The sequence below is a fragment of the Danio rerio genome, chromosome 25, assembly GCF_049306965.1.
Source record: "Danio rerio strain Tuebingen ecotype United States chromosome 25, GRCz12tu, whole genome shotgun sequence".
NCBI lineage: Eukaryota > Metazoa > Chordata > Actinopteri > Cypriniformes > Danionidae > Danio > Danio rerio.
Genome location: NC_133200.1, coordinates 22,423,544 through 22,450,228, shown reverse-complemented (window position 1 = coordinate 22,450,228; position 26,685 = coordinate 22,423,544). Strand labels below are relative to the sequence as shown.

The following is a 26,685-nucleotide window of genomic DNA, read 5'->3' as shown; positions in this document are numbered from 1 at the left end:
CTAATTTAAAATAATTTAACATGATAATGCATTAAAGGAGCGTCTTCAGTTATTATTTAAACGCAGCTATGTCAGGATTGGGATAGGTTATAATTTCATTATTTAAATTATGATTGTTATTATTATTATTTTATGACATGTATTTGGGCTATTGCTCTTAAATAAGTCATCTGTGATTCTAAATTAATATTTCTATTTACCCTTTTTAGCTATCACTTTGCTATCGTCTTTCTCTTCTTTTTTTCGAATTTTTGGGGGTTCTGCCACGGTTAAACGTTTGCAAAATGTCTTTAGTTTATCGCTTTTCCTCTAAAATAGAGACGAAGCAGAAGGAAAATAAATGAATTGATGAATGAATGAAATGATTGACGTTTTTATGCATGTGCGGTGCGGCTTGCTCACGACAAAGTCGAACGAGTGGCCGCGAGCTCCGGTGGCCGGTCAGAGCCAGCGCCCCACAGCAAACTGAAGAGATGCTGGATGGCTGCCAATATATGATAGGAATTCTTCCAAAGTTTCAGATGATATCTGGGCTTGTGCATAATAATGTAAAATGAAAGTGAAAGTCATGACATTTGGCCAAGCATAAGAATAGCCTACAAAAGTGTTTCGATTATTATATTAATCATGACATACGTCATGCTTGGGCTTATATGAATAACACCTCGCTGTTTACCATTTCCGAAAGTGGAGCTGACGTCGGCGAGAAATTGCTTGTATAATTGTAAAAAGAGTGATGAATATTAATGGATTTCTTATATCTGTCATTTCTGATAATATAATTGATTTAGTGTGAGCTAATGAGTTTCCAACACAGCAAAAATGCATCCAGAATCCTAAACCAATAACTTTGTCAAGCAAAAATTATGATTTTATAGGCTACTGATTTTTTTTAAAAAACAAGAAAAAAGAAACTATTAGCTACCCTAGCAATTGTTTATTTAAATATGATCATCTCAAAATATAAAATAAAAACATAATGGTTTGACTTCGTGAAATCATAAAACAGACTTGCAGAAAAGAGTTAATAGAATAAATGAGCAAATACATTCTCTCCAGTAGATGGCGATTAAAGCTCAGTAACCCCATGAGGATGAACATTGAGCTGCATTGCAGGAACCCCTTAACCACGCATGTCAAACCACGCATTAGCTAGCTCAAGTGACAACTATATTAAATTTAAACCAGTTTAAATAAGTTTATATGTATAATAACTGCAAAAAAGATCAACATTGCTAATCATAAAATACAAACGGTCGCTGCAAAGTTATAAATAACAGTTTTCTCATTTAATACTGAAAACAAATTAAAGTCAGTTATAACTGCCTATTATCAAACCACAAGCGACTCATTTTATTACTTATCATTGGCTGCGACATTGCCACTTTTGCGTTAATACCTTTTTCTCGCCTATAGGCTACATAACAATAAAACAATAATCTGGACAAACTAAGACATTTTGCAAACGTTTAACCATGGCAGAACCCCAAAAACTAGAAAAAAGAAGAGAACGACAGGCAGAGTGATAAAAAGGATAAATAGAAATATTAATTTAGAATCACGGATGACTTATTTAAGCGCAATAGCCCAAATAAATGTCATACAATAATAATATTAACAATCATAATAATAATTTAAATGATGAAAATGTATAACCTATCCCAATCCTGACATAGCTGCGTTTAAACAGCGCAAACATTACTCCTTATAGTTATGCCATATTAGACGGTTCTGTGTGAATAACTGAAGACGCTCCTTTAATGCATTATCATGTTAAATTATTTTAAATTAGACGCCCCATCCATAACCAACCTTAAATCATACCTGAACTCTGTTTAACATTTCCAAGTAAACTGTTTTGTGACATTCTCATAAAATCTCTCTGGTTTTGAAAATCTTTGATCGTAATTGTTCTTAGCCCTGTCAATGTTTATCTATTTTGTATTATTATTATTATATTTTCTCTCCTGTTTCTCATACGTTTATATTCTTTAGCTGTCAATATAATACTTATAGCGTCTATGGAAGAAAGAGTCAATGATAGACAAGGTGTAACATCATCATCAAAAGACGGTTTATGTGCACATAACCGCACCGGTCCGAGCAGGTAACGAGCCAGCATGGGAGACAAGCTCCGATAAGATTGCAGAACAACGTCTGTCCCTGGATCAGGAGTGAGCTTTACGCGATCACCAGCTGGCTTCCGTTACATAAGGGCAAATATAGATGACTAAAACCTCATTTACTCATTTTACTCATACTTTTTATTATTTATAATGTCCAAGGCATTGATATTAAAATTGAATGCTACTTTTTTTGCCTTTATTAGCCTTTTTCTCGCCTGTTTACTGGGTTAAAAATCTTACATTATTCCATCTCCACCTGCTGGTGAAAGCTAGAGCAGCTGCGATCTTCACTCTGCAATCTATTGCTTCTCCTGCAGTTCCCGGATGTAATGTTGAAATTTATCAGTCGAATTTGATCCACTGAATTTATGGAAGCGAATATTAGAACTGAAATAAAATGAACTGAAAATGACCTTTTGAATATTATACATCGTATTTTTAAAGGGTATTGAATATTTTGTAAGTGAAATCTGAAAATTGAATATGAATTATTGAATTTTTAAGTATGAAAACGTGTTTGAAATATTTTTCGTTGAAATATTCACAGATGAGGACTTCCGGTTTCGATATGAGCGGATAGCACGCGGTATAAGACAGCTCCGCACTAAAATCTAAATAAATTAAATCAGAGCATCTTTTAGTAATCCTTTGTCGTCAGGGAAAGGAACACAACTCGAGTTACAACTGATACACACAGAGTTGTTGGCTTTAACGTTATATTTGGAATTAAACATGCCAGCTAAACCTCGTAAAGCAACAGACCAGGCCGCGCCCGCATCGGACTCGGCTGCAGATGATACACCGGCCGAAAATACTCACGACACGGGTAACGCAGCAATTCTTAACGCAATTTCTTCTCTACGCTCAGAAATACATGCTATCAAAGCGGACATCGGCGAAATAATAGACGCCAAAATTGAACAGCTTGCCGTCTCGATACGAGGGGAACTCTCTACGTTCCAACAGGAGGTCAGCTCTGAAATTTCAGCGGTTAAAATAACGATGGATGAACATGCTTCAAAGCTGGCAAGCCTAGAAACCAACGCGTCTACTTCTTCTGATACGGTAATCAAGCTTGAACAAGATGTGGGCCGTTTGAAACAGGTGATAGAGCAACTCACGGAGAAATGCATGGATCTTGAAGGACGTAGCAGGAGGCAAAACATCCGTGTCCTAAATATCAAGGAAGGGGCCGAATCTGGGAAGAAACCGAGAGACTTTATCGCACAACTTCTAAAAGAGACATTATCGCTGGATAATCTACCACTTGTCGATCGTGCCCATCGTACATTAAGAAATCGCCCAGGAATTGAAGAACCGCCGAGGGCTTTTGTGCTTCGGCTACACTACACACACGAATTAGAAGAAATCCTGCAGAGAGCGGCTAAGATGCAGCAAGTTACGTTCAAAGGGCAGAGAATCAACATCTTTCCCGATTATCCTCCAGCGGTGGTAAAGCGCCGTGCGCTTTTCAAGCGAGCAAGGGAGCTTCTGAGGGACAAACCCGGTGTCAAGTATGGTCTACAGTATCCAGCAAAATTAAGAGTCACGTATAACGGCAAGGAACATTATTTCACGGATCCAGATAAGGCTGTTAAGTTTGCGGAAAGCTGCTTTGGGTCAGAATGACTGTTTTGAAGTTGTAAGGTGAAAAACAGATAAGTGTGATCACTCGTTAAGTCAACATACTCGGTTTTTACTCCTTTCTACTATTCTTTGCATACACTAAGATGTTCTGTAAGTCTCCTTAATGTGGAGCTGTGATAATTTTATGTTTGAAGGTTAGTGAATAAGTTATCTATGTAAGGTGTTTTTGGATTACTTAATTTGTGTGTTTTCACTCAAATTACAGCGGTTCTGAAACGTTATATATTTAATTCATTCATTTATAATTTTTCCTTTTCTTTAAGTGTGTAAAATTTTAATTTATTAGACTTAGTCTTCGTCGCCGGTTCTGGTTGGATGGCGAGAGATTTATTTGAATTAGTGGGTGGGTTTGTTGTGGGAGGCCTGTTTAAGATACTTCTAAATGGTAAAATGTATGGTGATAATTATATAAATCCATTTAGTTCTTAATGATGCAGAGTAACACTGTACCAATAGGTAACAAACCAGGGCTTACTTTTGCTTCCTGGAATGTGAAAGGAATAAACCATCCTGTTAAAAGAAGTAAAATATTATCACATCTAAAATCACTTTCAGCAGATATAATTTTTTTACAGGAAACACATCTGAAATTAGACTCTAGGGTTAAGTTGAGGTGTAGGTGGATAGAAAACGTATATCAGTCAAATTTCTCTGTCAAAGCACGAGGAGTTGCCATTTTAATACGGAAAGGTGTGCCATTTAAACTTAATACATTAAAAACAGACAAAGAAGGTAGATATATTATATTATCTGGTGAAATTCATTCTCTCCCTATTACATTATTAAATATCTATGCCCCAAATTTTGATAATCCAGACTTTTTTAAGAAAGTATTTGATTTTATCCCAAATTTATCTCAAACAAATTTAATCATAGGAGGGGACTTTAACTGTGTTCTTGACCCATATCTGGACAGATCATCCTCCAAAAGAGCCCCTCAGTCTAATTCCAGAAACTTTTTAAACACCTTTATTAACAACTCTAATTTAGTGGATATATGGAGACTTTTTCACCCTGTCGAGAGAGATTACACTTTTCACTCACAAGTCCACAATGTATATACTCGCATAGATTACTTTTTGGTAGAAAACAAATTAATCTCTAACGTGGTGGATAACAAAATTCATGATATACTAATTTCTGATCACGCCCCTATAACAGTAAAAATTGAACTTGATGATTTAACATTGTCGCGTCCTGTGTGGAAAATGGATCCTAGTCTAGTCAGCGACCCTAAATTTCATGACTACCTGATACTACAATTGGAAATATTTTTTGAAAGTAATAATACTCCTGAAGTTTCACCAGGTTTATTGTGGGAAACACTTAAAGCCTTCTTAAGGGGTTGTGTGATCTCCTACCAAGGGTCTAGAAATAAGTTGTATAGATCAAAACTTTCCGAATTGGGGAAACAAATTCACCAATTAGATAATGAAAATGCTCAAAATCCTTCATCAGAAACGTACAAAAAGATATTAAAATTAAGATACGAGTATAATAAAATTGTCTCAGATAAATTAAGTAAATCATTTCTTTTTATCAGACAGAGGTATTTTGAATTTGGGGACAAACCACACAAATTACTTGCAAGACAGTTACGTAAATTAGAAAATGATAAGACAATTCATTCGATCAACACAAAACTCGGAACTAAATGTACTTCATCTAAAAATATAAATAACTGCTTTAAAGAATTCTATTTAAATCTATACTCATCCGACCCCCGCATAGATTTGCAAGCTATGGATAAATTCTTAAACAAATGTAATCTCCCTTCTCTTAACCAAGATGACCGTAATCTCCTTAATAGAGATATTTCCCTTGAGGAGTTAAAAAACACAGTTAAGTCCCTAAAGACCGGTAAAACGCCGGGTCCAGATGGTCTACCCTCTGAGTTATATAAAACTTTCAGTGATATACTCTCACCTTACCTTCTTGAGACATTTAAGGAGGCATTAAAGAGCGGATTACCACCAACGTTCAATGAAGCAGTCATCACTGTTATTCCAAAAAAAGGTAAAAACACAGAGGAGGTGGAAGGATTTAGACCAATTTCTCTCCTTAACGTAGATCAGAAAATTCTGTCAAAGACACTCGCCAATAGATTAGCTAAATTAATCAGTGGTCTAATTCATACTGACCAGAATGGATTTATTCCTGGTAGGAATGTTTCGCAAAATACAAGGCGCCTTTTTAATATAATGCATCACTCCAAAGCTGCTCAAGAAAATCTGGTAATAATCTCACTCGATGCAGAAAAAGCATTCGATCGAGTAGAATGGCATTATCTATTTGCAGTATTAGAAAAATTTGACATGGGAGATAACTTTATAAATTGGATAAAGATTTTATATAAATGCCCTACAGCTCAGGTATTAACTAATAACACTTTGTCTGGTCCTTTTAATCTTCAAAGGGGGACCAGACAAGGATGCCCTCTATCTCCCCTGTTATTTGCATTGTCTATAGAACCCCTTGCTCAACATTTTCGTTCGGATCCAACTATACATGGTTTTAATACTTTAGAAACAGTTAATAAAATATCTCTATACGCAGACGACATTTTACTATACATAACAAAACCCCATATTACTATACCAAACGTTTTGAACACTATTCAATCCTTTGGCACATTTTCAGGGTTCAAAATCAATTTTGATAAAAGCGAATTAATGCCCATTGGACTAAAAGATCTGTCCTCAATACATTCCTCTCCATTTAAAGTTTCAATGGAAAAATTTACTTATCTTGGAATTGTATTTACATATAAATATTCAGCACTCATTAGTGCCAACTACACCCCCCTAATTTCCAAACTGCAAGCAAATATACAATTTTGGAAGACACTCCCAATATCTTTGTATGGTAGAATAAATGCAATAAAAATGATATTCTTACCACAGATACTTTACTTATTTCAAAATATTCCAATCTTTCTACCAAAATCCTTTTTTAAACAATTAGACTCAACCATTCTTCCGTTCTTGTGGGGATATAAAAATCATAGAATTAAAAAGACACATCTTTGTAAGTCTAAACAGGTGGGAGGTCTGGCACTTCCAGACTTTCGCCTTTATTACTGGGCTTCCTTCTTAAGTCTAATTTCAATATGCTTGGATAGCCATGAAGCCCCACCAACATGGCTCCAACTAATGTATGATCAGTGTCATCCATATAATCTAGGGGCAGTAATTCTCTCACCTGTAACTTTAGAAGGTTCGATTTTTAACAGCAGTATCTTAATTCGGAATATGCATCGCATTTGGAAACAGATGAAACACCATTTTAAGATAAAGTCAATTTCTCTTCTAACTCCCATTGCTAAGAATCCATCATTTATACCATCTACATTAGATGGAACTTTTACGCAATGGAAGGAAATGGGTGCACATACTGTAGGAGATCTTTTCGCTGATGGAAATCTAGCTTCATTTAACCAATTACAGCAGAAATTTAAACTCCCTCAGAATAATTTTTTCAGATTTTTACAGATAAGGAACTACATACATGCCCATACGTCTTCATTGGATAGTACATCCCCTTCCATCCTTGACAAATGCCTAGATTGGTGTAAAGGTAGTAAAAAACCATTATCAATAATTTATGAACAACTACTATCTGTTACTTCCCCCTCCACAAAATGTTTTAAGGAAGAGTGGGAGAAAGAATTGGGAGTGAAAATTTCAGAAGAAATGTGGCAATCAGGTTTGGAGGATATTAATAAACAATCTATTAATTCTAGACATTGTCTTATTCAATTTAAAATAATTCATAGGTTACATTATTCAAAGAAAAAATTACATAGAATTTTCCAAAATATTTCACCTCTTTGTGACAAATGTAATTCATCAGATGCGGATCTATCTCACAGTTTTATTTTTTGTTCTAAGATACAGAATTATTGGAATGGAATTTTTGATGTGCTTTCCGAAGTGTTGAAGTTGCAATTACAACCAGATCCAATGCTTGTAATTCTGGGATTCTCTGAACAAACACATTTGTTGTCAAATGCACAACATAAAATGCTCTCATACTGCTTAACTACTGCCAAAAAGCTACTGCTACTGTTTTGGAAAAAAAAGGAATCCCCTACATGTAAACTGTGGCTTGGAGAAATTGCTTCTATGTTACATTTGGAGCGAATTAGATACTATTTGAAAAGAAAACTGGAACAATTTGACAAAATTTGGAATCCCTTTATCTGTTACCTTGAAAAAAAAAACTCATAATGCATCATTTCTGTAATGTTTTAACATGCTTTGTCATCATACTCTATTTTTCAAACAGGTCTTTGTAACAAGTTTGCTTGTTATGTGGGTGGGTGATTTTATTTTAATTTTATTTATTTAATTTTTAATTTTCTCCTTTTAATTTCCTTATTTGCTGTGCCTATGTTATATGTGGACAAAATATGTAAACAGAATTAATTTTGTCTTGAATCTGTGTCTTCATCAATAAAACTTATTTGACAAAGAAATATTCACAGATTAAATAAACAGATATGTTAAATTTCAGGACCTAAAAATACAAACCCTGGAATTCAAGTCATTAAAATGCAAGAACTTGTTAATACGGTGTATTATTTTTTTCAGTTTGTGATATTTAACAAGCTTTTTAATTCAAGACTTTAGGCATTGATTTTGTTCCATAAGTTTGACGGTTGCCAAATCAGTGAAATAAACAACCGAATTATCAAATAATACCTCCCATGAGTATAACCGCATTCACCATCAGGAGGCGCTATAATCACTCTCGTAGGAGAATTTTGCTTTCACCATCCAAAATAAATAAAGAAATCCAACATGTGCGCCCGATAGCTCCGCCCCTTCCACTATGTGAGCAAACCTGTGGTTGTTGAGTGTGTGAAGTGTCCATCATTACACACTTCATTTTAGCAGCTGAATGAGTGCATCATCCGGGTAATTAAAGTGCACTTATGATTTTTAGAGTTTTCAGTGTGAACACACTACTTACACTATTTATATTACAAAAGGGCGTAGAATAGTGCATAAGTTTGCAATTTGGGACTCAGCTACTGTATTATGCACTTCTTTTTAAATGCGAATGAGCTGCTGCTTCCCAGAAGAGGGCGGAGCTTGTACGTGCTATTCTAATAGAAACAACAAAACAAGTGAATCCCGCACAGCCAAAATATCAGAAATGACCAATAGTGATTTTTTTATGAGTTACAACATTTTTTTTTATCTATTCAGCCTATATTCCTGTATGGTGGGACCACTTTTAGCTTAGTTTAGCATAAAATATTGAATCAGATTAGATTAGTTAAAGGGCCATGACACCCCCCTCTTTCGGTTAAAGTCTACTTCAGAATTTTTTCAAAAGATGCATGATTAATGGGCGTGGAGTTCTGCGAGCATCGGGCAGGAGTGGGCGTGGCCAGCAGGGGAGAAGGGGAGCGAATAACTGCTGTTGTCAGTTAGCTCACAAAATGAGACACAAAGAGGAGACGCATGAGTTTATAGTTTACAAAGTTAAAATGCAAAGAAATGAACAGTGATTTAATGCCCTGCTACATTTGTTATTTGTAATTTCATATACAGACAACAACAATTTATAACATTATAAAGATAATCGTGTTCATGTAAACACTATAAATGAGGACTTCTCCCTCAATCCCCGTATCCAGCAGACTCAGTGCAGCAGGTCTCCTGACCCGTCTATTTTAACCATTAACCCTGCTGGTAATCTGGAGGATTTAGGCAAACACAGCAGCACGGCGATGTGTCTGAATGTGAACGAACTCCTGATGAAAGACAGCGTCCGCCATTCTCTAATTCTCGTGCTGCTCTCCCAACAAAAATGCTAGCAGCACGCACACAGCTTTGCTGTATGATCGGCCCTGACAAGATCGCGGGGGAAAACATGCAACAAAACCTGTGGATGATGGAAACAAACGCATATGAGTCTTCATGAATGGCTAAATACTGTGCCGTGGTTTCCGTGTCTCTCAGCTCGGGCTTGACACTGGCAGGTCTGGCAGGTCTCATGAATAATTAAGCAGCCGGCTCTTCTCATAGGATAAGAAAACTCCGCTATGAATAATAATGAGAAACCGACGCGTCATCATTGCACTTGCAGTTCTGCGCTACGTCGCCGATTTTGATCCGCCCCAAAAATCATTTTAAACCAGGAAGCTGAAATTAGCTGACAAAAGCTCAAAATGATCCAGTTTTCCCCACAATTAAAGCTGACAGGTGCTAACATTGTCTTAACTGATGCTCAACACACACACATCTGTTAATACAAAAAAAAAAGTTCTCTGGGGTGTCCTGAACCTTTAAAAGCTGCCACTTTCTTGGCTGATACGGCTAGGAACTGTACATAATCAATGAACATTGCTGCCATACCATGGCTGCAGCGGCTGCAATGATATTACACCACGCCTAACAATATTTCTGATTAGTCTCTTTAAAATGTCTTCATGGTTGCAAGGCACGCTCCCTGTTTAAGCAGGTGATCACAGTGGTTCTAATGATTGAGGCAGAAATGTTAAGTAATAAAGTACAAACAGTTTGTCATTGTGCCCTAGTAGATTTTTTTGACAACTTTTACTTTTACTCCTTAAATTTTTACACAAATATCTGTACTTTTTACTCCTTACATTTTTTAACCACAGTTGTTACTTTCATTTTTATGTGTTTAGTAGCGCAATCTATATTATTTTTTTTCATTGCGCAATTTAGATGCTTGTTTGATGCAATCAATCTATTTTTAGTCTTTGCGCCCCTGCATGCTGCAGTGCATGGCTTTTTCAACCAAGGCAACTTACGTAGGCTATGAAGATTACCATGAGAAAGCCAAGGATGACTATGCAAATGAGACAGAGGGAGTTGGCGAATTTAACATTATTGATGCTGCCCTGTTGACACAGTATTAAGACACATTTTTTTTGTTTTTTGTTTTTTATCACAGGTAAACAAGAAAGACACATTCCAGTTAAAAAAAATAAAGTCTTTTGTCCACTTCTAAACATACTACACAGGCTTTCTCTGGTCTTTCAATCTAATAACTGTGGGAAAAGTGTTTTTTTGTAAAGATTTGTACATTTAGTTCTAAAACAATCAAACACTTTTAAAAAAAATGCATTGTGATTTATTTATTTATTTATGATGAGTTTATAATTCCTAATACAGAATTTATGCTATTTACATTTTTTTATTGACTATATGATTTTACATATAGGCCTATACTGTTTTCTTCAATTAGTTATTTTAACAAATATTTTTAAACAACAAAAGTAACTATACTAGGCAATTTATGAATAAAATTATAATGCAAAAGATCCTGAATTTTTTGACCATGTTTTGTAGGTTGTAGTCACGCCTGTGAATGTTGCTTTTAGCATAAAATAAATGTATTGATAGGGTAACATTTTACAATAAGGTTCATTAGTTAATACATTTACTAACATGAACTAATCATGAACAACGCATGTACAGCATTTATTAATCATAATTGAACATTTACTAATGCGTTATTAACATCCAAGTCCGTGCTTGTTAACATTAGTTAATGCACCATGAGTTAACATGAACTAACAATGAACTACTGTATTTTCATTAACTAACATTAACTAACATGAACAAATAAAGTAGTAGATGTATTGTTCATTATTTGTTTATGTTAGTAAATGCATTAATGAACATTAACTAATAAATCTTATTGTAAAGTGTGACCATTAATAGAATTACACACACAACAGCCCATTTTGTTTACCTAATCACCCATACTGCATGTATTTGGACTGTGGGGGAAACCGGATATTTACCTACCTAGTACCCCTTAAACATGTAGTAGTAATGGGTACTTTTTACTTAAATACATTTTTGAGGCTGTACTTCTTTACTTTTACACAAGTACAAAATGTATGTATGCATGAGTATCTGTACTTTTACTTGAGTAAAGGATGTGTGTACTTTTGCCATCTCTGGATGGAGGTTAGCTGATTAGCCGCTTTGTAAAATCATTGACCAACGACAGTTCTAACATACTTCAAACTACGCATCTGTGACCGTTTTGAAAACAGTCATAACCGAATAATTTCTCCCAAAAAACATTGTTATTTTGGAAACAAATAACAATAAACAGAAAAACATTCACAATATTTACAACCCATTTTACAATTATCTTTGTACTGACTTTTTTTTTAATAAGTTTTATATTTTAATGTGTTTAGAGCACACATTATTGTTATTTTGGTTTAATATTTAGTCAAACTATGCATTGATATGAACAAGTCTATAGTCTGAATTCATTCATATCATTTCCCTCAGCACTTAGTTTACACTTCTTTACTTTTAACCCACAAACTACAGTGAATTTGGTGACCCCCTGTCAAATCGTTGGTGAGCCCCAGGTTGGTAAGCACTGTGTTAGAGCGTCCTCTAGAGGAGCTTCTCACCTTCTCAGCCAGTGAGTCCTCCAGGGTGGTCAGGGCTGTGTCTGTATTGGAGGTGTCCGTCTGTAAGGATTTAACCCTCTCTCTCAGACTGCTCATCTGTTTCTCTTTATCCCTCAGTTGCTCCTGCAAGTTTTCAATCTGAAACACATGGGTTGAAATGAAATTGGTAACATTGAAGAGACGTTTTAATTGTCTAAAAGTTTTTTAATTTACTCTTACTCTTTGAAAAAAACGGCTATAATATCACAGATTATCTCAAAGCATCTGACCCTATTTTGCCCCATTAATGCTTCATTATTTAACCCACACTTACTCTTAGGAATGTTACATGTTTAAACATTACAAAATTTTCAATCACAACAATTAAAAACATTTATATTAAACAATTGTAATTTCCTGGAAAATAATTATCTAGATTTCAATATTTTTTGACATTTGTAATAATTGTTATTAATCCTTATCAGATTTTTTTTTCATTTTACTCAATCTCTATACCAAAAGTATTGTAAATTCATTGGAACTGAATTTACAATACAGTCGTCTCTTAATTTTTTCCATAGCTGTATGTATATATACAGACACACAGTTTTGTCAAAATTCTTTCAAAAAGAATTTCTCAATTTTCTTCCTTTTTTCCAAGGCGAAAATGTTCTAGGTGACAGGTCAGACTAAGTGTGGTTGATTTATGAGTCAAATGAAATCAAGGACCATGACGTCGCCTGGTATGGCACAGCCGGGGCCCTACCCTGGAGCCAGGCCTGAAGTTGAGGCTCATATGCAAGCTGTTTTTTTCCCCACAGAACCTGGCTTGGCTCAGCCCGAAGAACCAACATGGGGCCATCCTCCTGAAAGCCCACCACCTCCAGGAGGAGCCAAAAGGGGCTGGGGCATTTTGGCACAGTTGGTGGTTAAAGTTCTGGACGCGATAACACAGAAGTTGGCTTTTGGGACATGGAATGTCACCTTAATGTGAGTGAAGGACCCAGAGCTTTCAATATACTGGTCAATCTAAGTTTCCACTCTCACCGATGGTCATGATTGAAAGGACAAGATCCCGGATACAAGTGGCCGAAATGAGTTTCTTTTGCAGGGTGGCAGGGTGTACCCTTAAAGATTGAGATAGATTAGAGTAAGCTCCTGAGGAGCTCTGTCACCCGAAGGATCACAGAGTAGAACCACTGCTCCTCCATATCGAGAGAAGCTAGTTGAGGTTCCTGGCATCTATTTCGGATGCTTCATGGATGCCTTCCTAGGGAGGTGTTCTGGACATGTCCCACCAAGAGGAAGCCCCGAGGAAGACACATGACGCCTTAGATTCATCCCAGAGGAGCTGGAGGATGTGTCTGGGGTTCTCTCCTGAGACTTTTGCCCCTGTGACCCACCTCCGGATAAGCAGCAAATAATGGATAGATGGATGAATGATTGATGAAATCAAAATTAACAATGTTTTTTTTGCTAGCACAAAATGTTAATCTGTCATAGTTAATGAATCAAAGTCTGACTATTTGCTCCTGCATTTGGAGTGGAGGTCCTTCTCTGTTGACGTCAGTTTGACAGCTTCATTCATAATATTCTTAACCACGCCCGTTACCGTTAGTTTGCTATGACAAAATTATAAGCACAAGAAAGCCCCATCTCTACTCAATATTCAGTTTTTTGTACATCAACAAACTGATGTCTCAACAACTTCTGGATCAAGCTGACTTTATCACAAGGTGATGAAAAACTTTTTAAACAGACTTTTAAAAAAAGCAGTCCTCACTTTTTTCTGGAGCACGTTGACTTTACGCTCCTTGACATCCAGCATGTCCTTCAGATCATGTATTTCTCCATTGAGTGTGCTTTTTTCTTCAGACATTTCTTGAATCTGCTTACTCTTTTTGTTTAACGTGGTCTCCTTCTCCTCCAGACGCAACCTCAGAGCATCCACCTGCAAAACAATGTCAGAGATCAGGGAATCTGTTGGTCCGATGGGCGAAGACTAACCACCGGTGAGATCTATTACCTCTGTCTGCAGAATAGCAGCCCGTTGCTCTTTGGCAGTTAGAGACTCTTTGAGCACTTCAATATGCTGTTTGCTGTCAGAAAACTGGTTAGTCAGGGTTTCCAACTTGGTCTGCAAGCCAAGAAGCTGGGTGTCTTTTCTGGAAAGGTCTTGCTTAACTTGGTCCATCTACAAAACAGAAGAAGTTCGTTGTTATACTGCAGTGGTTCTCAACTGGGTTGGCACCCACATTTTTACATGATCTTCAGTCCGCGACCTAAATTTTTAGGAACTATAATACAATTTTAGCAATTATACTTAATTTGTATTTATTTGTTAACATAAACTAATAGTGACAGATAAATCATAAGAAAATCACCAAGACTTACAAATAAACAATATTTTATTGCTGTCATTTAACAAAATGTATCAAATTATAGAAATATTACAAAGTAAAAATGACAAATACTTTAAACAGTGGTTAGGGTAAGGATAGGTTCAGTTGCCATTAACTAAACTGGTAATAAAACACTCTTTGATAAAAGTCGTTTTAATTTAGACGGTTTCGTGCTCTCTTGTGAGAGCACCTCGCTACTTAAGACACACTGAGGCTTTAAGTCTTTTTTGCTGTCAATATATGTAAATCCATACTTTACATATTCAGGGTCGTATTTGCGCTTTGACATATCTTTTGCTATAATTAAATGAAAGTTCACGTCAAAAGGTAGGGTTTTCATGCACGCATTTTTTGTTGTTGTTCTGACCACACACTCTTGGGAGTGTCGCGACCCACTGAAAATGTTCCAGTGACCTACTTTTGGGTCGCGACCCACCAGTTGAGAAACACTGTTATACTGTATTTACAGTATGTGAAACAACTGCACCTGATATTACGATGAATTTAAGACAATCTGATCAGAAATGGGTGACGTTAAATTGTAAATGTGAATGACTGTCAAATGTCACGAGCTTGTCTACTTTCATTCACTTCCTAAGGTTGTCAAAGGGCATTAGTGTGGGCTGCTTTCATAGTTTAAACTCTTATGAGGTATTGGGGACAGGATTTTTACTTCACTACTGGTACTTAAGAACATTTATACTGTGGGTATTCAATGCTTGTTTTTTGGTCGGCTGAAGAACATTCTAAGGTATCCAATAGTTTTAAGGAACCACAGGGCTAAAGTACCAGGTAGGTTTTGACCACATTACAAGTAGATAATACATTTACTTCACATCTGCTTTAATAAATTAAATAATCATATGTAAAATAGCACGGTATAGTCTTCATTGTATAAATAATTAAATACAATTAATCCTTGTTAAAGCTTAAATTTAAAGTTAAAGCTATAACTATTTGCTTTAAATTCGCTTGAAATCTTACATAGTCGCAGACCTTAAAATCACATCCAAATGAAAATCTTTCACTCTGTTAGGGTTCAGATGTTGCTATTACCCCACAAATCACATGTTCTGAACTATAGTGGCTGGTTATTATAATCCCACCTCAACATTGCAGATCATGCGATGTGACTATGGACCCTTTTCATATTTCTGGGTTTTTCAGTAGCAGGAGTCATCATAGTTAAGTAAACCAAGAGAGCAGTGAATGGGAGAGAACAACAAATATTTTTGACAATTATTTGCAGAAATAATAAAAGAAAAACTCGACGATGGTGTCATCAAGACTTTCAGAAAAAAGAAAAAAATTGTGTGAGACTGATAACAGCACCTAGAAGAGAGAACAACGTCAAATTTACTGTCCTGCCCATACACTCTGCATCGTCTTACATAAGCAGTAATTTGTTTTTTGTAATTTGATTCAAAGATTATGTAATACATATACATATAAATGTTCATACTTTTTTTTAATCTAAATGATTTAAAACCTTAAAGGATTTAAGATTATGATGACCATTAAACATGTCATAATAGTCTTGTGAAAAGGGTCCATTGCAGATTCGCACATGCTGAAACTATATGCATACTTTATAGTAAAGAAATTATGTGATTTTAGATGCACTGTGAATGATTTCAGTTATTGCATGGCCTACAACTGTCAAAAATCAAAACAAAACAAAAAAGAAGGCTTTGGGTGAGATGTTTAAGAATGTAGTACAACCCACAGGAGCAGGTAGAGGACAAAAAATTGACAAATGTCTTGAATAAATAGAACTTAATACACACTGGCTTGACTTTGCTCCATCGCTGTGTCAACACTTTTAATAATAATCTAACAATGGCTCATAGTCAATTATTCCTCACATTATAATCTGTCCTCATCAGAGTACTTTTATTTTAGGAAACTTTTACCTAATAACGTTCCAAAACAAAATATTATACTTTTTATTCTGCCACACATCACAAATATATTTTGAAGTGAAGAAATTGTTAATTGAGATGTGATAACGGTGTCCAGGCTGAATCTTGTCAGTTAACCTGTTAAATTGGTGAATTAATTTGTGAATTCCAGTTGCATCTTTCTCCAATAAGCAACTTGATTTGATTATATAATCATTTTTCTATACACTAGACCATTGTTTCCAAACCCTGTTCCTGGCGGCACACCAACAGTACATATTTTGCGTGTATTCCTTTTCTGCCTATTAATTTCAGGTTTTGGAGTCTCTTCTATTGTTCTGATGAGTTGATTCGAGTGTGTTTGATTAGGAAGTGGTTAAAAATGGGTACTGTTGGTGTGCCTTCAGGAACAGTGTTGGGAAACACTGCACTAGACAATATGATATGTTTCATTTGTCAATAAAAGACCACTGTTAAAGGCCAAAACCAAACTTGGCCAAACTACCATAAAGGTTTGGTCTTCAGACCAAGATGTTCAATCCAGAAAAAAGAACTCCCAAGCTGAAATTATTTTACAAAATATAAACAAAAGATTATAAAGTAAACAGGCAGGACAGGGAGAGTACACAAACTCCGGACTACACCCAAATTTTTTTTAGTTATGAGGATCATTTTTACCCTTGCTGAACTTTTTAAATTAGATAAAACATGACATAACTGAAACTAATACTACTTTTTACTGAAAATGGACTGTATATTTAACCAAAAAAAAGAAGTGATCTCTCAGCAAACAACGGGAGAGATGCAATAATGCGTTTCCGCTGACCATTTGTGTTCCGATCACCAAAAACACATGTTTAAACCAGGAGGAAATGGCAGAATCTTGATGTGTTATCTTAAAGCAGAGTGCGCAATACCTTGTTCTTCATGAACTTGGTGTGGTTGCGATAGACTTCCATCTGCTTGGCTTCCTCCTGCCGCTCTTCACAGCTCAACATGCTGCTGGAGCGAAGCATCATCACCTGGTCCTCCAACTCTCTAAGGCCCCGCTCCAGAGAACCGATCTGAGAATCCTGAGAGACACGTCAAAATGAGTCACGCCAGCTTTAATGTCAATAATGAACAACACCGGTGTCTCAATTTGGCTTCACAATGATAGGAACTTCATAAGAATTTAAATTTTGTAGCTATTTATTTAACCTCAGGCCAGCCCAGATCAATGAGAGTTGTTTCCAGAGAATTAGGAAATTGATGGAAGACCTTATTTTTTCCATCTAAGGGACTTTTGAGCCAGGGGAACTTTTTCATAGTTCCTAGAACTATTGGCAAAATTATGTACTTTTTTGTGTGTTCGTATTACATGATCCGGAAAATGTAAAGATGTACCAAGTCCTATTTGTTTGAGTCAAATGGGAACTATTCAAGTCAGTTCATTTGATTATTATCAGTTTATACTACAATGACTTTTTTATGAAATTAAGTATTAAGGTATGTGTCCACCGAAGCAAGCGCTCTTCCAAAACTCTTAAAGAAAAAAAAAATAAACGCTTAAAGCGGATGTTCAGAGCTTTGCCACACTGCAGGTGTAGAAAAAACAGGCCATATTCATTGACAACAGCTGAAAAAAATATGCTCACTTCATTGGACGGACACTTTGGGAAAACACTCTTTGGTGGATATGAACCCTTATAAACATTACAGTCAGGCCATTCTTAAAACATGCACTCAAAAAATGTGGTTTCATTCATCATCAAAATTAAGCAAGCATTCATTCATTTTCCTTCAGCTTCGTCCCTGATTTATAAGGGGTAGCCACAGCAGAATAAACCGCTTCGAAAAGTAAGCATTAATGTTAAAAGGATAGTTCATACAAAATGTAAATTCTGTCATCATTTACTCATCCTCCACAAACCTTTTTGAGTGGTTTTTGATCTTCACAAATGAAGATATACTGAAGAATGTTGGGAAAAGCAGCAATTGTATTTCCATTTTGAGTTAAATGTATTATGGATGTCAACAGTTGTTTTTTTTTCCCAACAGCCTTAAGATCAGGGGTGCCCAAACTTTTTCTTATAAAGCACCAAAAACCAAACTGGACTGAGGACTGTGGGCCAAAGCTTAATGTACCAAACAGTATGACATTAAATTCGCCATGGGAAATATGGCAAATTTATGGCATGGGTAATATGCTAATATTTAAAAATAACTAGAAAATGTTTCTTTAAAACATAGTAAAGTTTTTAGCAGTATCATTTTAGGCATTTTATAATGAACATATTACAGTAAAAACATAAACAATCCCATTTATAGAACAATGGAGTTCAATGCTGATTACAGCAGTTGAGCTGCTCCTGCCTTTGCCTTGATTTGCTCGCCGATGTCTTGTGCATCTGTCAACTGACAGTATTTACGTTTTAAAAGTCTGATTTATTTACAACATTTAATTGAAACATTTAATTGTAGTTGTGGCTCCTCAATATAAAAAGAACCTAAAGTTTACATTAAATTCGAAATGCTGATTTCCATCAAAGGCATTCGCCCCAACCACCTCCCTATCATTCCCCCTCTCTTTTCAGATGGGATGGCGGGCCAAATCAAATGTTACCATGGGCTAACCACCATGCCGCGTATATGATAGTAAAAAGTAATGCACACCGGACTCGCACATTCACATGTTATTTAATATGAAACTATTCAGATGTCACTCTGTGGTGCAACAGAAATATGAAGTCGTAGCTGGGTGCCGCAAACAGCCACCTATTTGGGGCCCCGTGTGCATACCCTAATAGAAATCTGCGTTTAGAATTCTAAAATGCATGGCGACAATGACAGACCTATTAGAAATGAAAAACAATATGTTATGATAAGGGGGTGGCTCGGTGGCACAGTGGGTAGCAATGTCACTTCACAGCAAGAAGGTCACTGGTTCGAGCCTCAGCTGGGTCAGTTGGCATTTCTGTATGTTCTCCCTGTGTCCACGTGGGTTTCCTCTGGGTTTCCCCCACAAGTCCATAGACATGCGCTACAGGGGAAATGGGTAAGCTAAATTGTCTGTAGTGTATGTTTGTGAAAGAGAGTGTATGGGTGTTTCCCAGGGATGGGTTGCAGCTGCAAGGGCATTCGCTGCATAAAACATTTGCTGGATACGTTGGCGGTTTATTCCACTGTGGCGACCCCTGATTAATAAAGGGACTAAGCCAATAAAAAAATAAATGAATGTTATGATAAGCACACGAAGATACAACATACAACCAAGGATAATTTGGACAAAGCCACAATGAGCGCCTCCTCTGCCATGGTATACTGTAGATCTTTTTCTTAGAACGCAAAATTACCCATAAGGCTTTGCATGTATGCGCAAGGAGGATGCTAAGAACTTTCAAATTCAGACAGCTTTGAAATGATAGTTTTAGGCCCAATCCCAATTCTACTCCTTAGCCCTTCCCAATTCTCTTCAGCTTGAAGGTGTAGGGCTAAGAGGAAAAGGTAGATAAGCCCTTCAAACAGATATTTTTCAGGACCACACTCATAACCAAATATATTCATAACCACGTTCGTGTTTTACTGTCTTGCTTAAAAAAACGCTAAAATAAAAAACGCTAAATTTCGCTATCTATAATCCATAATAATAACTCCTGTACAGCAGTCCCACAACATTCTGACACTCGATGACAGACACTCGAATACCCTGTCAAAAACAGTCTAGTGGCTGCGAATGGGCTTTTTTTACAGTGTCTACTACAATGTTAATGTTGTTTTTGGTGTGTTTACACAAAATAATATGGCCACTGTGTAAATGCGCACTAAAGTTACGATCTTATTGTCACATTATATCGTTATGATAACATAATATTGTTGCCTTCAGTTATTTCCTCAAGATAAATACCAAAAAAAATGTAACTGGAATAACTACAGCATTCGCGATCGTCAAACTCATATGAAGCAAGAGATATGATGACGTGTGCAGGTGTTGTAGTGCTGTCCCATTTCTTTTGGGGGTAAATTTTGAAACCCTTCCCCTTCACACTCAGTTTTAAGGGCCAGGGGTAAGGGGAAGGGGTACAAAAATAGAATTGGGATAGGGCTTTAATCTATCTTATGTGCTTTTAACGTCTTTGAACTGTCGATCAGAACCACCTCCTGGACTGATTATTTAAAAAATGTGAACTAATGGGATGATAAACAACTGCGGTGAGGCATTTTTCCCTCATCGTCAGACGGCATCTTGTGCCATTTAAATAGAGCCTCATCATTGCTAAAGTGATCATTTTCTCTTTCTTTCAAACATATAACCAACCCAAACAAATATACTTCACCAAAATGTTTGACACACATACATAGCCTACTGTCACACTAACTCATTGATTTAATAGGTGTCACAAAGTGAAAATAAAATGGCATTTTGAAATGACAGAAAAACACAAACCATGGTAAATACTACACAAAACTAACTAAATGTAACATAAACGGCCCCCGATTAGAATTGACATGCAAATTTGCCATTAAAGTATTAGTTACAGACTTTTATTGGTAAGTTTAATGCCAGTATTATGGTTTGTTCTTTATAATGCAGTAAGGTATTGTATGTGCTGCGTGCGTGTGTGTGTGTGTGTATTGAAGAGCCGCAGAGTATAGTATAACTGCTGACAGGTCGGGAACAATGAAGCTGTATTTTAGCATCTGATCTGATGGCAGACACTGAATTAGGAGAGCATTTTTCTCTTATACTTGAAGCGCATCTGACAGAAGTATAACTGTTTTAACACACGTCTTTCTTTCAAAATTAGTTTTGCATCACAAAAACACTGAAAACAGTTTTGACATCTAGTTGAGAAATGCAGCTCTGGCTGATGAAAATTTTTAACGAAAGTTCTGAGCACCCTACCGGAAGGCGCTGGTCACTATGGCGCCCTCCATGCAACAAACGAAGAAAAAGGTCTATAACAGTAAAAGAAAAACCAGTGGTCATGGCATTTTTCTACTATAAACGGAAGCTTGCCCCACTTCAAAGCTCTTCTGAATGGTCAGCTCTTCTGCTTTTAGAGCTGCGTGTGAAAGTTAAAGATTGTGTGTGGCGCGAATGGTGTTAATGTAACAGTCAAACACGCATGTTTACAATAGAAAACAATAGAAAAGTAGCGCATTGGAAAGAAAAAATCGCATTCTGTGTGCACATTTCCTTACTAAAAATGTAGAACTGCTTGAGTGTGAGTGATTGGTCAGTGAATTTTCATTTTTGGGTGAACTATCCCTTTAATAGCCTAAACAGAGAGCGACAGTCGAGTTGCATAAGCAAAACTCCATTGATTTTCTTCAAAGGGAAACAGAAAAACCTCGAAAAACCAACCCATTGCTTTTACAATGCTAATCAATTATATATACTTTTGATGAAAATGAAACCAATTGAAGTCATATAAGGAAAATTGTGCCAAATTAGATCTTTAGCTCCGCCCACTCCCATGAATCTTTTTGATTTGATTAGATCGTTCACAATGTTTCATGGGACTGTAGTTTATTTTGATCAGTGAAGACAGAACGTTATTTTCCCTCCCTGCCAGACAAAAGATAAGCAAACAGTATAAATAAACAGTATTAAAACAGGGGCTAAAGTATTACCTTCATCTCAATGACAGTCTGAAGAGCTTTTGTTTTGGTGGTCTCTGGCGTCCCCTCGAGGCGGCGGTGCAGCTCCTGCAATTTAACACACATGTTTGCCACTTTCTTCACACCAGTACCAGAAATAGAGCTCTCAGATACGCCATCATACCTTAAGGGAGAGCAGCGTTTTTTTGTTTTTTTAACTTTTGCCTGTGTCTATCCCACTGCAGAAGCTGCTTTCGAGTGCAAATGTGTTCTGCTATCTAGTTCAATTACAAATCCTAATTTTTACGCTTTAAAGAGAGCAGATGCCTTTATTGTGTGACAGGATGTTGTGATGTTGTTTATTCACTACAGATATTTTAGATATTTAATATTTCATTTATTTGTACTTTTCCTGAGAAAGGAGGTGCTTAACCTTCAGAAAACCTGGTCGTCATCTTCAGAAGGATGTAGTTAATATTGTATGAGTGGTTTTATTTGTCATCCATTTTGTATGAGGTTTGTCAACCATGTTATTCAAGTTATCTAAACTATGTTATTGCAAAATTCACTTTAGATTCTCATTTATTAGATTGTATTTTATATAAATATATATGTAAATTAAAAAAGTTAGTTTCTCAAATAAAAATGTAATCAAAACATTTAAAGACTACATTAGACACTAGAGAGTATTGAGTAACTAAATCTTTGCCAAATTATTACCATCTTTAAACAGTTTTCAATTGTTTTAGCACATCAGGTTAAACTAAATGAGAATTAGACATTTCTTTCTATTGTTTTTTCTTATATGTAAAGGAACGCCTCACTTTTGTGCAAATAGGCTCATTTTACAAGTTAAACAGTTGAGTTTTAACTCAATCATTTTTTAAACTATTCAGCCAATCACCGGGTCTGACGAGTAATCTTTTAGCTTAGTTTAGCAAAAATAACTCAATCAGATTAGACCATTAGCATCTTGTTCAAAGTTTAGATCATTTTTCTATTTAAAGCTTGACATTTCTGTATTTACATCGTCCTCTAAGACCAAATACATAAAATTATATTTTTTTTTTAAAGTTTGTGCGAGATGCTAATGGTCTACTCTGATTCAATAATCTATGCTACGCTAAGCTAAAAGTGCTCCTGCCAAAACCAGATATTCGTGCTCTCTTTATTTAGTTTCATAGATTTACATAAAATAATTACAAGTAATTTACATATGCAGTGTCCCATTTTTCATACTTATACTACCCCCTAAAAGTATGTACTCTTTTGTGTAGGACATGCATATAATAATATAATACTACTTCCTCGCTATTGTTATGTTGCTTAGTTACGTCTCCTGTCAAACATCTCGACACATCATCCACATTTCTGTCATATTTATTTACCTACTATATTGGGGATTCAGCAGCAGCAGATTAATCTGTCATTTGTGATACTTTCATGCATAGAAATCTCATCAGGTCTTTGGATAAATAAGCTTTTACAAGTCATCTTCCAAATAAGTCATTAAACAAGTTCATATAGTTCTTGCAGTTGAAATATAACACGGAAAATGTTCCTTCATTCATTCATTCATTTTCTTGTCGGCTTAATCCCTTTATTAATCTGGGGTCGCCACGGCGGAATGAACCGCCAACTTATCCAGCAAGTTTTTATGCAGCGGATGCCCTTCCAGCCGCAACCCATCTCTGGGAAACATCCACACATACACACACACACTCATACACTACGGACAATTTAGCCTACCCAATTCACCTGTACCGCATGTTTTTGGACTGTGGGGGAAACCGGAGCACCCGGAGGAAACCCACGCGAACGCAGGGAGAACATGCAAACTCCACACAAAAATGCCAACTGAGCCGAGGATCGAATCAGCGACCCAGCGACCTTCTTGCTGTTAGGCGAACGTGCTCTGCGTCGCCCACAGAAAATGTGATTTAAATATTTTCCAGTTAGTTAGATATTAATTAATAGTCATTTATACAAATTTACCGAAGCCTCTTGACTTGACTTTTATCTCGTGTGTCCGCCGTGTTTGTAGTTTATTTACACGTTTTTCCATACTTTGTAGTTCTAATCAAATTCACATCCAACGCGCAATGTATTTTCGTTAGTATTAGCATTATGTATTAGCAGTTCGAGTACGGACAGTTCTGCACTTTGAATTTTTACTGGAAATAGTAAAATATCCGGAAACCTTTAGCATACTCTTTTCAACAAACTATAGTTTGGGACACACTAATTCTATTTTCAAATACTATTTAGGATGGATAGTATATGAATTGGGCAATAGTTTGATTTAGTTTCTGTTATAATAGCATCTAAACTGCCTTTTAAGAGTTCACACTAAGCTGATGATTGGTAATAAGCTAGTTTGGCATGCTGTCCCGGGAGAGAGCCCTGAGCTCATAAGATCCTCGAGCCCGGAGCTCCCTCACGTTACAGGGCGAGAGGGGAGTTTGAGCTTGGGTAGATCTCCGCAAGCACGGGGAGAACATGAACTCCACACAAAAATGCTGTCTGGTTGGGTGGATACCCGAGCCAGAGGCATTTTTTGCTGTGAGGCCGCAGTGCTAGCCACAGGGCCGTCGTGCTGCCCTGTTGAAAAGAGGAGGAGAAGGGGTGGAAGGGGAGATTCTTCGAGACAAAGATGACTAAAGGTAAGATATTTGGTTATTTATACTGGGTTAGGAATAGTCTGATTAGTGGTTCGTACATTAGCTTGACTCTGGGCCAGCCGTGTCAATCATAAGCACGTTATCCTCTCAAAATTAGTTTATGAATAAACTTCACTTTGTCAAAAAGTATGTCAAATAGTTGATTTCTAAAACTCAAAATAAATCAGACTTTTAATATTCTGTTTTGACATGTATATCAAAAATTAAGAAACGGTCTAAGAAAAACATCTAAAAATATAAAAATAACAGAGGGATTTTGGATTTCAAGCTAAAGAGTTCAATATTTTTCAAAGCTAAATTTAGACCAAATAATCACTGTTACTTGTATATGATATAAATGTAATATTTTGTAATGTATGTTTCATCTCCAGTTGTCACACACCTCTCTGAGAGCCACCAGCTCTTTATCCCGCTGTTCTAGCAGGTTCTCCAGGTGGTGCGCGTGCATCTCAGCATCTGCCAGGCGTCGTGTTCGCTCATGATCTTCTTCACTGGCTTTAGCTGACGGGCCCTTGCTGTGCAACATCTCCAGGAGCTTTTTGACAGAGTCATCGCGAGCAACGAGCGTCTGCCGCTGGGCCTCCATGCGCAGCTCCATCTCCTCCAGCGTACGGCGGAGCAAGAAGAGCTCTCGAGCCTGACGTTCCTGCTCCTCACTGGGTTCGCAGGCCAGAGGCTCCCCGGGCGGCTGGAGAAGCTGGTTCAAGTCACGCTGGATACGCAGCTCGGCCTGCAGCGCCTGCACTGTTGTCTGCAGATGCTGTAAGAGGTATGAAAGATATGCAAATTATTAAGATTTAACAGCATAGTTCCAGCCCAGGCTTATTAGAAATATGTTTCAATGCACATTTCAGATGACAAATCCACTAGAAGGCGCTATATACATTTTTGTAAATCTGAAATGTGTTACTTAGACTACTTTTTATTGTGTTTCAGATACACGTCCTTATTGTACACATCTACAAGAAGAGAGATCTTCATACAGATTAAATTACGTCAGTGTTTTGTGGTATTTGTTTGGTGTTGTGCAAAGAACTGCACAACATATTCTTTTATTCGTCGATTATAAGTTTCGGTAAATATCATTAGTGTGAAAAGAAGCAAAAGTTGTTGGTGTCATATTTCCCTATGGTGTTCTTACCTACAAACTGCAATCAAACATATGTTTAAGTATGTCTTTGTGGTTTTGCAAAAATGTAGGGCTCTATTTGAATGGTCTAGGCACAAAGTCTAAAGGGCATGGAGCAAAAGCATTAAGGGCCCTATCATACACCCGGCGCAGTGTGGCGCAAGGCGTGACGCAATAGTCTTTTGGTAGTTTAAGCTTGGCGCAAGAGTCGTTTTAAGGCGTTGCACTACGCTGTTTAAATAGCAAATGCATTAGCGTTCATTTTTGCGTCCATAGGCGTTCTGGTCTAAAAAGGAAGGCGTTCTGAGGTGGACCGCTGGCGCGTTATTGAGTATTTTGAGAATCTATAATAGATTTTTCATTAGACCAAAACTAACCCGGTCTAAACTCCGGCGCAAAGTTGCGCCTCGCTTACGCACTGCTTAATACGCACAAGAGAGCAATAGGCAAATATCTTTACATATGAAAAATGTAAATATTAAGGAAATATATATATATGATATAATAAGAATAGATATAGAATATAAATATAAAGGATTTAAATATTACAAAACATATTATTTTATAGCCTACATAAATATGAAAAACCACTGCTTTTATGTCTTCTTCATCTCGGGTGGCTTTTTCAGCTCATTCCTAACAATTTGCTTTTGTATATTGTTATTATTATTAGCAGTATTATTTATTATATCCATATTTATATTTGTTTTATTAAAAACAAGCTTAGATTTGCCCACCTGTCAGGTTTTAGACCATATGGGGCAAAGCATGTGTTTTAGGATATAACTCAGGTTTTTGAGCACATTTTGCTATTA

General features: G+C 36.5%; 1 protein-coding gene across 9 annotated transcripts in view; it reads right to left on the bottom strand.

Moving 5' to 3' along the window:
* The window catches only part of erc1a (ELKS/RAB6-interacting/CAST family member 1a), a 90,288-nt gene that overhangs the window by 47,738 nt on the left and 15,865 nt on the right, over window positions 1–26,685 (bottom strand). For all 9 annotated transcript variants that reach the window (XM_068217369.2, XM_009298003.5, XM_073942060.1 and 6 more), the window contains 6 exon segments: window positions 25,124–25,501; window positions 22,094–22,168; window positions 17,395–17,550; window positions 14,201–14,368; window positions 13,958–14,125; window positions 12,196–12,333 (listed from right to left, as the gene is read on the bottom strand). In XM_068217369.2, coding sequence (XP_068073470.1) covers window positions 12,196–12,333; window positions 13,958–14,125; window positions 14,201–14,368; window positions 17,395–17,550; window positions 22,094–22,168; window positions 25,124–25,501 — 1,083 coding nt within the window.